Below are 12,619 nucleotides of genomic sequence, written 5' to 3' on the forward strand. Positions count from 1 at the left end.
GGTCTCTGTGCCCCCCCCAGTTTGATAATTGGTCCCCCATTCTGGTCCCTGTGCCCCCCCTCACAGTCTGTTCCCCCCTCTATTTTGGTCCCTGTTCCCCCTCAGTTTGTTCCCTTTATTCCCCCCCCCCTATTGCTGTGGCCCCTGTGTGTGTGCTGTGGCCCCCTGTGTGTGCTCCCAGTGTCCCTATAATCCCCAGTCTGTCCAGCAGGGGGCGGTGTCTCCCCGGTCCCGCAGTGTGTGGCTGTGATTTCCCCGCCCCCCTCCCCTCAGCTCACTTTCTCCGGACTCCGGGCAGATTGGCAGCAGAGCTCTCCGAGCTGTGAGTGTTCCCGGCTGTCCCGCACACTTTTCCCGGCTCTATCCCGGGCTCCGGTTCCTCCTCCGTAGTGTCCGGCGGTCTGATGCCCGGTAGTGATGGGGGGGAGCGGCTCCGCTCTGTGTTTGTTGTGCCTGGCCGCTCTGTGCTCCGCCGGCCGGACCGAATCCGACTTCTCCATCCTGGACGAGGCGCAACTCCTGGCCGAACACATGAAGAGACTGGCGAGTGAGGAGCTGGGAGTGCTCACCATGCAGGTACGGGGCCAGAGGGGGGTTCATGGGGGCTGTGGGGTCCCCGGGTTCTGATTGGGTGCTGTGGTGCTCCCCGGGTTCTGATTGGGTGCTAAATGGTCCCCGGGTTCTGATTGGGTGCTGTGGTGTCCCCGAGTTCTGATTGGGTGCTGAGTGGTCCCCGGGTTCTGATTGGGTGCTGTGGGGTCCCCGGATCCTGATTGGGCGCTGTGTGCTCCCCGGATCCTGATTGGGCGCTGTGTGCTCCCCGGATCCTGATTGGGCGCTGTGTGCTCCCCGGATCCTATTTGGGTGCTGTGCGTTCCTTGTGTCCTGATTGGACGATGTGGGGTCCCCCGATTTCTGATTTGGTCCTGTGAGGTTCCCAGGTCCTGATTGGACGCTGTTGGGTCCCCGGATCCTGATTGGATGCCGTGGGTTACCCAGATCCTGATTGGACGCTTTGGGGTCCCCAGATCCTGACTGGGTGCTGCTATCTGACTGGGCACTATGGGGGTCACTGGCTCCTGTATATGGGTGCTGTGGGGGGTGCCAATGGGCACTTCCAGTGATGTGGGGGTCACCAGCTTCTGATTGAACTGACCTACGCATGGGTGGCATTGTGGTGCCCATCTGTTACCTTGGCACAGTTGTTTCATAGGCTGACTGACTCCTGGTAAAGTACGGCTGGTAGTTTGGTGTGACCGGTTCTAGTTGGGTACGGCTATGGTTGGTATTGGGGGTGACCTGCCATTGATGGGCATGGTTGAGGTGCCCGGCTTCTGATGGGGTATGGTTGGTACTGTGGTGTGACCAGTTCTGCTTGGGTATGTCTGGTATTAGGGGTGACCCGCTCATTGACGGGTTTAGTCGGGGTGCCCGGCTCCTGGTGAGGATAAGCCTGAGACTGTGATGTGACCGGTTCCGGTTGGGTTTGGCCGGTATTCGGCATGTCTTCTTTATGGCTCAGCATGGTTGAGTTGCCCAGCTGCTGGTGGGGTATGGCTGGTATTGTTGGGTGGCTCCCAGCTGGGTACTCCTTATATTATGTGATGCCCAGCTAGACGCAGCTGGTATTGTGGGGCTTCTGACTGTATTTTCTGCTGGCTGGTGCTATGAATTGTTTAGTTCTTATCTTTGTGATGTTGGTACTATGGGCTGATTGGTTTCTGGAAGGGCATGGCTGGTATAGTGGTGGCTTCTCTCAGTTTATGGGGTGATTGGCATCTTTTGTCCGCTCTGCTGGTGTTGAGGCACAAACACGCTCAGGTCTGTTTTTCCAACCTACTTTTTAAGCTTTGCTGTATTACAAGAAGCAGTTGGCATTTTTGAAGAGGACCAACCTTTATATTACCACAGACTGGCACGTTACTGGATACATGCGCCGCACCAGAGACAGACGGGTTAGAACAACATGCACTGTACCAGAGACTGTTGCATTGTATTAGAGACTGACTTATTATAGGGACAGGCTGCCATGCATGTTATCAGAGACTGATAGAGACCTGTGTTGTGCTACAGACGGCATTTCTAGAGGGACCTGCATGGTGCCACGTGCTGCCATGCTAGAAGGACTCCTGTGGTGCCATGGGCTGCCATGCTAGAAGGACTCGTGTGGTGCCACAGACTGCCATGCATGTTATCAGAGACCAATAGAGATGGTTTCTAAATATCAGAAACTACCAGAGACTGCTGAAAAGATACAAACCAGGCAATCTGCAGATGGCACACTGCATGCAATGCATTAAAACCAGTCTCTGCTTCAGAATCAACTGGCACCTTTACAATACCACGCCTGACCTGCAACTAGATGCCCCAACTATGTCTAATACCCTCTGTGTGGGTAATGCATGGCTGCCACTTCTCCTGCAGGGTGACTGGAAGAACTCTAGAAAGGGGTGGAAGGGTCCAATGGGATGACCCCCCCCCCCCCAGAAAACCCTCTTCATAACAATAATATATGTGTGTGTATATAAATATTTATTTATTTTTTGCAATATTGTGTTTCAAACCTCCCAGTGTTCTTGGATTGTTCTTGGAATGATGATGCGATTCCCCATTCACTTGTTGGCTTGGCTGCCTTTACATTGCAAGGGATTTGTACATTTATGTTCTGTATGGGGGTCACATTGTTGCTAATTTTACAGTTCAGGAAGGGGGGGGGGGGTTCTGCTGTTTTGGTGTCTGGGTGAAGGAAAGCATTGCAAGCAGTGAAGTTTTCTCTGGAGTGTTTGAATCCTTTACATTACTATCTAGCAAAGATAAATATTATTTCTTTTTTAAATCATTCAAATATTTATTTTTTTGCAAATTGCATTTGATCTGCATTTTAATAATAAAAACAAACCCATCAAGCTGACTTTGTTATGACCAAGACCTGCACAGTTCAACATGTGGGTTTTGTGGGGGAGGGGGGTCTTGACCGACTCGTCCTGTGCCTGGGGGGGGGGGAGGGATTCAGGGTTTCACTATAGTGAATGTTACTGTTGTCTTGCTGGTTGATACCTCCAGTGATGGCAGTAACCCTCCAGGCTAATTAGAAGAGCTGAATATCTTCAATGGACATTATCCTGGATGGAATGTCTCCGAGTTGCTGCTGCTGCAGAACCTCTTGTGAAAACGCATTATTTGGCCTCAGATGGGGCGATTATTTGCTTGAAGTTAATCCAAAAGAAAAACTTTGGAGTGTGGCTAGAAATAACGATAATGAGTCGCATAAAAAGCTCCAACGTGTTGTACAATTCCAAATTCTAAGGCTAGGTACACACGTGCAATAATTATCGTTTGAAACGAACGATCAATGATTATTCCCGATTATTTTGAAAGATCGTATTGTGCACAATTCCGTACATGCTGTAACGTTACGATCGTTCAAAATAATCCACCAATAATGTACACACTAGATATAATCGTTCCAATGATGGAGGAAGTGACGTGTACAGGAGAAAGTGTATCACAGAATAATCCGCGATCACTAAACGACCGTACACACAATAGATTACGAACGATCATCGGCCAATTAGATCCGCCAGGACGGTCGTTTGTTTCCAGCAAGATTCCTTGTTCGTTGGTGCCGTTGACCAGTCATTGTGCACCTTTTTTGTTAACAATTATCGAACGATCTGTCATGGATCATTCGTTTCCAACGACAAATATTGCACGTGTGTACACAGCCTTGGTTCCTCTGAAGCTGCACGTGTGTGTTCAGACCTGCATTGTGTCTGGGATATCCTAGCCTAGGGCTCTGTATTTATATTCTATTTTCTCATTCTATAGGGATGACAATGATGAGGATTTTAATTTAGAATTTAAAAACTTTGGTGTGATGAATAATAGCAAGTTGTCAAAATCATTTTCTGTGATTGTATAAAACATTTGCACTCTATATTTCAGCATTTATACCTAAAAAAAGACCTTTCCATAATAAAATTCTTGTAAATTAATTAAAACAATTTAAAATACTGTTGGAACTTTTTTCCCCCGCAGATTATAATCAATTATTTCCTTCCCAGAGCATTAGGATTTTTTTCTTAATTGCACAATTGCAGGGTGAAAACATTTGTTACACTCATTGATATTTTTTTGCAACATAATTTAAATCATTAAAGTTAATAAATGCTGTCATTTCTGTCGCACTGCATTGGTGCAGGTCAGGGGTCGCAAAATCTATTCCGTATAGGTTGCATTTGGTGGAAGGATTATTTTTGGCAGCTCTCGGCTGCAGACTGATAAAAATATTCTGTTTCTTTTTTTTTTTTTCTTTGCTGCGATTCTCTTATTTTATCTCCAGCACATCTGCGCAGAGGCATAGAAGGGATTTACAGATCAATGGCATGTGCTGCAGCTCGGGGTTGTTGAAGGAGGAAAAGGAATGAAAACCGTTAGAAAATCCCATTTTGCATTCTGGACGGTAGATTTCTGCAGGCACTTATCCATTCTATTTGTTGCACGGCTCGGAAAGTTGTCGCTGCTTCTGGTATTGCGTTACCTCTTGGGCTGCGTGCTTTGTTTTTATTTGGTTTGCGGTGACCATTTGAGATGGGGAAATCTCCTAAAAATATCATTTTCAGGTCACTAATTAAATAAGGCTGCACACAAGCCGTATTTTAGCTGGTAAATTAATAGCGATCGCATCCAATTAGGGAAATTATCCGCGGTGTCCTGAGACTGAGAATGGTGTCCAAAGCTTCTGACTCCGCGCAGCCTTTTGCAAATTTGATGCCAGAGACTTGGATTTTCTACTGCTGCATTTTTATCAATGCAGGGAGAACAATTCCTTAAAATTGTATGCATGGATAGAGATGTATATAGTTCAGCAGTTCCCAGTATTCTTTATTTACATACTGAAACAAAAGGCAAAACTTTAAAAGAAAAGATATAAAACTTTGAGTCAATTAAGTTTTAAAAGCTTTGCAGATTAGCCAGCATGCATTTTCTAAGCGGTCAGCAGGGTGCCACCCCCAAATAACCTTTTTATCTTTTGAAGAGGTCAGACTCCACACCTTTTTACACCCTCCTTGTGTTAGTTGACCCCCTGCAGCAAGGGCTTTGTTATCCAAACAAAATATTCCCCTGCTTTGTGTGTTGCATAGCAAGCTTGGGAAAGGCTATGCAGGTTCCCTGTAGGACTCGCTTGAAATATTAATCTTGTGCAGGCTACTTGTAATGTGAGATTATGGTGTGGCCTTAAATTGGAGGGATAGCTACAATATTCTGGACATGTTTGCATCGTTGGGCAGATTAGTGCAATTATCGTCTATGGAAATAGTAACTGCCTGGCTTATATCTCATTTATTTGTGTAAAGGTGACCATGGAGGCGCGGATATCTTCCTGAAAATGGCATCTTCCAGTGCTTGAGCAAATTGCAGGAATCCATTGCAGGATTCTCCCTAGGCACTTTTAGCTGGGAGCACCACCCGGCACTTTTCAGCACCCACCCGGCTGTTTTTGGGTGGTTACCAAAGAGTTTGGTCACTATATACACCTAAAATGTTCTCCCATCCTGCTTAAAAAATTTCTGGGTTGAGCACTGCATTGAGATACACGCCTGTTGGTGATGGAGCTATTTTACACGTATGAGCACTTACTTGCAGCATGATTATCCAAGTTGGTACATATTTCTTAAAGATAAACCCTTCTGGCCAGTGGAGGTGCTTATTTCATAAATGTTGTGCAAAATAAGAAACATTGCTTGTAATTATCTTGCTATGATCTTCCTGCCCTTGGCACCACGGACTGCCAGCACTTTTGTAACTCGGTGTAGAGGGCAGCACGGTGGCTCAGGGATTAGCACTCTGGCCTTTGCAGCGCTAGGTTCGAATCCCAGCCAGGACACTATCTGCATGGAGTTTGTAGGTTCTTCTTGTGTCTGCATGTGTTTCCTCCAGGTACTCTGGTTTCCTCCCACATCCCAAAAACATGCAGTTAGAATAATTGGCTTCCCTGTGAAATTGACCCTAGACTACATTAGTGACATATTACTATAGTATGGACATTAGATTGTGAGCTCCTTTGAGGGACAGTTAGTGAGATGAGTAATATGATGGCGCTCTATAAATACTGTGTATTAATAATAATAATAATAATATTATTATTATTATTAATAGAGGGGAAGAGCAAATGGGCATCACTGGTACTGCTTTTGTTGGAGAATTGTTGCCAAGATTTTTTTGCCAGCAGTGTTCTCCCCCGGCCCTTTTTTGCCGGACGCAACACCCGGCACTTTTCAGTAACCTCCTGGCTGTTTTTGGGTTGGTACTGAAGAGTTGGGTCACAACACAGGGGCTACCACCCACGTACAGCTTTTTTCCACCCAGCTCAAAAAAGATTCTGACTTCAACACTGGCCATCTATTATTTTCAGCCAATTTTAGCACAACCCTACATCTTAAAACTAAAATAGTTTTTGCAACAAGTTTTATATTTTCTTTTCTTTGTTAAAATCTTTGAATGATACCATGCTTGCATCCTACATGACATGGCATGTAATCTGTTTAAGATTTTAGTTATCCAAGACTTCTTTAAGTGGTAATGAATTCCTGATTGTCGTGGGAGAAAATCTAAAGAGTGACCACCAATAACCACTCCTGTCATTCCTTTGGGGGAGGATGCAGCAGGGTGACTCCTACTCATCTCAATCTTTTCCAATAATAATTGCAAGTTTGTATCTATCAATAGATTTTATGCTCAGCTCTGCAGGGTTTTCTTCTTTTCCTTTTGTCATAGTTTATACTTGCTATGTATGCGGTCTTGTCATCTACAGGCCTTTCCTGAGAAAAATGTCAAGACTTCATAAATAAAAGATAAAAATAGCAGACCATCCACCTTCTAGTTCACTTGATATTCCTTAACTCAGGAACTTTTAACTTGGATCAGTATCTCTGCTTTTGTTTTTTACTTGCAATGACTTATGAGCTACAGTCTGTCTGCTGAGTGCACATGCACGAAATGTGCAACTAGAGTGCGCATGGCCATGATGGGTAGGATTATACTGCGCATGTGCACCCAGCAAAGGGTGACGAGGATTGAATGAGATAGGAAAGCTTCTAGTAAAGGATATGGCGAAATTGGACTGCATGGAAGGGTAAAGCTACGTACACACGGCAGATTTTTATCGCCCGATAATCGGCAGCGGCCAAATATCGGGCGAAAATCTGCCGTATGTACAGTCGGTGTCGTCCATCGACCGACCTGCCGGATCCATGGACAATGGACGACGACCGATCCTAATGAAAGGGAAGGGGGAGAGCGCGCAGCAGGGTGCCGCTCCGTCGCTCTCCCCCTCCCCTCTCCATAGAGCATGAACGGTGCTGTATGTACAGCACTGTTCATGCATCGTGCACTCCCTTGCTGTTGGAAAGGATCGTGAAAGATCCTTTCCAACGACAAAAATTGCAAGTGTGTACGCAGCTTTAGGACTGAATGAACGATGCATGAATGAGCGCTGTACAGGGGGAGAATAAGCAAGCAGCACCCCGCTGTGCTCTCTCCCCTTCACTTCCATTACATGAACGATGAGCGCTGTACACACACCAAATTCTTGTGTGATATCAGGGATTATCGGACGATTATCATCTGACGTGTGTACGTAGCCTAAAGGTGTGCTTGGTAAAGGAACCTTTATGTTATAGACTTTTATAGGTGGGAATTTCTCTTTATTGGTAATAAAAATATTTAAGCACAAAGGATTTTCTTGCATGATAGCAAAATGAGGACATTTGCTTCTATTTTTCTTTGGGTTCTGTGGTTCATGTATTTGTTTATTTGCCCTGCCTGCCTGCTTTTGCACACTTGGAGCATCTTCAGCCGGTTCATTAGTAGTTTGTGACATCTTTGTCTTCGAGTGTGATCCCTTTAAGCAATAAGTCCTTGTGCTGTGCCCTTGTGTGCCGTCCTGATCTCTTGCTATCGTTGGAAGTAGTCGTTATTGCTGACAGAAGTTTTTCCAACTTGCTGGAAATCCTTTGTGGCTCATTATTGCCTTGAATAATAAGGCCATGGTGGGTTATAGTGGTTCAGTGATTCTGATAAAGTTGGGCTTTCCTTTGCAGTATTTATGTACTGTCGGCATAGTATGCAAAGCTTTATAGAGCTCAAAGGAATTACAATTTGTTGTCTTTATTACACACAGGCATTTATCTGTGTATGGATTGCGGAGGAAATCCACAGAAATATGTTAGGATTGCCTGGGTTTCAGACATTCAGGGCGACACAACAGATTATTTTTCTTGCCCAGCTATCCAGTGGTTATTATTATTATTATTATTACACAGTATTTATATATCACCAACATATTACGCAGTGCCGTACAAAGTCCATAGTCATGTCACTAGCTGTCCCTCAAAGGGGCTCACAATCTAATGTCCCTACCATAGGTATATGTCATTACCACAGTCCAAGGGAAATTTTGGGGGAAGCCAATTAATCTAACTGCATGTTTTTGGAATGTGGGAGGAAACCCACACAAACACGGGGAGAGCCTGCAAACTCCATGCAGATAGTGTACTGGCCGAGATTAGAACCTGGAACCCAGCGCTGCAAAGGCCAGAGTGCTAACCACTGAGCCACCATTTTTGGCACCTACCATATGGGGTAGGCAGCTAAAGGAAAGTCTAGTTTTAAGTTATAATGCTTTCTATAAACAGGTGAGAAATATCTAACGCTGGCCATTCACTTGCCAATGGGTTCAGGACCATTCAATATCTTCCTGATATTGATTGTGTACATGGACATCACATCTGACATACAGCCAAAAACACTCCAAAAACACCGGCCAATGGGTTGCCATGTGCAGGGGAATGTTTGCTGTGTGACTTTTCAAGACACAAGAATTATCGCTGCATTAGAGCACTGATTCCCAGCCGGGGTTCTGTGGAACCCTAAGGTTCTTCCACGGGTCGCTAGGGGTTCCTTGAACAATGAGCAATTTGGACTTCTCGGGTCATTTACCGTTGGCACCAATGGTCTTTATGGCGATATTCACATTGGCCAGCAATGAGACATTCATTACATTGATCAGCAAGTTTATGTACATTGATCTGTGGATATAGAAATTATTGCAGAAGTTCCTTTGGAACTGTAAACTTCATGGGCTCCCCCCAAGAGGGTGAGAATTAATCCACAAAACACTTTGTATATAACTCTTTGAAAGCAAGATTATTTTAAAGGAAGCGACCTGGAGGGACAACTTCCTGTAGCACCTTCAACTAAATGATTGATCACCAGCAGTCAACAGATCTAGTCTGTAAAAAAGCAGAAATGTCAGGGGTAGAATGTGTAGCTGCTCTGCTTATTTTATTCTTTTCCTGTCTAGCTTTTGGAAAGAAGCCCCAGACTCATGCAGGACTAATTTAAGTTTGCTAATATTAAACATGATTTATATAGCGCCAACAAATTACGCAGCCCTGTACATTAAACAGCAAATGACACAGGAAGAGGAGATGACCCTGCCCTCAAGAGCTTACAATCTAGGAGCAGGAGGAAGTATCACACAATAGGAGGGGATATGGAATGGTGGGGGAGTAGTGAGGGTTTAGGAGACACAAGAAGACGGGTAGGTGAGGTTGAAGCGTTGGGTTTCGAGTTCTCCTTTAAATGAGCAGAAAGTAGGAGCAAACCGAATAGGACGAGAAGGACCATTCCAGAGAATCGGGGCAGCTCTAGAAAAGTCTTGGAGCCGTGTGTGTGATGGGGTTATGAGTGAGGAAGTCATTAGTAGGTCATTGGAGGAGCAAATAGAGCGGCTAGGGGGGTATTTTTCTATCGGCTCAGAAAGGTAAGTGGGACAACAACTGTGGATTTGAAGGCAAAGCACAGTAGCTTGAATTTGGTTGTAAGGTTTACTTATGTTCTTTTGCATTTTTAAGCAAATCAGTCCGTTTTCTGGCACAGCCTTCTTTCTCCTTGCTTCATTCTTTTCTGGGAGTGTCTTAATTCCTGTCTGTGCTTGCCCAGCTCCTCTGCCCCTCCCCTCTCTTTTCTATGTAACTTAATGTATTAACTGTGGTTCCAAGACTGCTGACATCATATCCAAAATGGCAGCTCCCATCAATAAGTCTTTTAAATGCCTGCACAAAGGTGGCTTTTACAGGTAATTAACATGCCTAAAATATGTTTAATGCACATGCAAACATTTTATTAAGATTGTTGTTTGATAACAACGGAGATTCTTTAAGAATAATTCCAGAGATGGTGACACACACAGATCTTCTGAATTTCATTACCTGCACTCTTTGTATAAAACAAATTACAATAACACCGGAAATAAAGAACTCTTCATACAGGTGGACTGTAACTATTTAGGAAAGCGTGTGGGTGTTTCTTTTTTTGTAGAGGCGCAAAGAACACCCTTTGGATTTTTTTTTTTGTTCTAAGTGGTTTAAAAATAAACAGTGAGCTTTAACATAACAAAAACCCAGCAGGAGAATTAGGAGAGCGGCCCTTTGATCTGGTTCCTGGCACAATTACAGGAGGTGGTTTAGGTTGCCCTTAAGCAGAATCCCAAAGGACAGAAATGTTCACTCCCAGCAAAGGCAGCAACTCCAGACCTTCTATAGAGTTCAAACAGGATATAGAGAAGGAGTAACAACAACTGCAGATGGGCCTGGGTCATGGAAAAGCTGTTTAGGCCGCAGTCTGTATGAAGACATGGGGACAAATTCTCATGCGACTCTTATGACTTCAATGCTCACTTATGGTGTGCTGGCACAAAGCAAGCAGCAACTTTTGATATCCATTTTTTTTTTCTACATAAAATTTATTGCACTTTTGGGTAATGGTATTATTAATAATAATGCACAGGATTTATATAGCACCAGCATATTATTATTATTATTATTATTATTATTATTACTACACAGTATTTATATAGCGCCATCATATTACGCAGTGCTGTACAAAATTCATAGTTGTGTCACTAACTGTCCCTCAAAGGAACTCACAATCTAATGTCCCTACCATAGTCATATGTCATTAATGTAGTCTAAGGTCAATTTAGGGGGAAGCCAATTAACCTAACTGCATGTTTTTTGGGATATGGGAGGCAACCCACGCAGACACGGTGAGAGCCTGCAAACTCCATGCAGATAGTGTCCTGGCTGAGACACAGCACTGTCAAAGAAGTAATGTCCCTACCATAGTCATATGTCAATCTAAGGTCAATTTTGGGGGGAAGCCAATTAACCTAACTGCATGTTTTTGGGATGTGGGAGGAAAGCAAGGCAAACACAGGGAGAACCTGCAAACTCCATGCAGATATTGTCCTGGCCAACATTCGAACCTGGGATCTAGCGCTGCAAAGAGCAGAGTGCTAACCACTGAGCCAACGTGCTGCACTTTGTAAACATTTTGCACTGTGCATCTAATACATTTTTTATCACAGTGCAGATTTCCTGCGGCCTTTTCCTGTTTGCATGCACTCCAGTGATGGCTGCATGGCATTTCTCAGGCTGATATTCTTGATGGTGACAACAACGGACTGCGTGTGTCGAACTGGCCAGCTGTAGTTTGGTCAGACGCCGGGGAGTCGGGCACAGAGCATTGTCACTTTATAAAAGGAGGTGCAAAGCCCATCTTACAGTATTACCAGATGGTATTTTAATAAAAAGTGCAGATGAAAATTATAGTAACGTGTTAAAACCATATAAAAATATTTTAGTGATTTAGTGATATATATTTTGAAACTCTTTTAGGATTTATTTGTGGGGCCTGTGTAGGAAGTTCCTCTATTGCTCTTGATGGCATTGTTATCCACACGGAAAGTGATGTCAAATCCTTATTTCAGAGTAATTATATAGCGCCAACATATTACGCAGTGCTGTACAACGTCCAAAGTCATGTTTCTGCTGTCCCACAAACTAATGTCCCTACCTCATTCTTATGTCATAAATAGAGTCTAAAGTCCAATTTTGTGGGTGGGAAACCAATTGACCTATCTGCATGTTTTTTGGGGTGTGGGAGGAAACTGGAGTACCCGGAGAAAACCCGCACAAACACGGGTAGAACCTGCAAACTCCATGCAGATAGTGTCCTGGCCGAGATTCGAACCTAGGACCCAATGCTAACCACTGAGCCCTATTAAAAAATCCTTAATAATGGTTTTCCCTGGAACACAAGGAGCAAACAAGAGCAAATCTTTCAATGTGCATAATGAGAATGAATCGAGCAGAAGTTAGCCATCCCAGCCAATCAAGACAGTTTACAAAAAGAGAAGCCATGGGTGCCCTGCAAGATAACGGACAGGTGAGTATCGCAGATTTGGTCTCACTTTAAATTGCCTTTAGCTCTGAATTTGATTGTCAGCACAGTGGCCTCTTGACTTCCACGTCACAGTGCTGTTCGCATATTTCAGGCAATGGAGATTTGAGTTAGAAGTATTTGCATGATCTTACAAGGCTTATGGGCTGTGAAGAGGCCCTTGACGTCCTCACTTACAAATCAGGACTTTTGGTCTTGTATGTAATGTCAGAATTCCTATGGCCAACGGAGCAGCAAAGCCAAGCGGCGTGATAGGGGAAGTTGGTCACATGGAAAGAAGGAAACCTGTAGGGGTGAGAGATGAGGTAATTAA

General features: G+C 44.3%; 1 protein-coding gene across 1 annotated transcript in view; it reads left to right on the forward strand.

Annotated features, from left to right (window-relative positions):
- The first annotated feature begins 298 nt into the window (after positions 1-298).
- Positions 299-12,619, forward strand: part of CACHD1 (cache domain containing 1) — a 102,420-nt gene continuing 90,099 nt past the window's right edge. The window contains exon 1 of the mRNA XM_072419398.1: positions 299-576. Coding sequence (XP_072275499.1) covers positions 418-576 — 159 coding nt within the window. The 5' untranslated portion in view covers positions 299-417. The remainder of the gene's footprint in view (positions 577-12,619) is intronic.

This window comes from Pyxicephalus adspersus, chromosome 8 (assembly GCF_032062135.1).
Source record: "Pyxicephalus adspersus chromosome 8, UCB_Pads_2.0, whole genome shotgun sequence".
Classification (NCBI taxonomy): domain Eukaryota; kingdom Metazoa; phylum Chordata; class Amphibia; order Anura; family Pyxicephalidae; genus Pyxicephalus; species Pyxicephalus adspersus.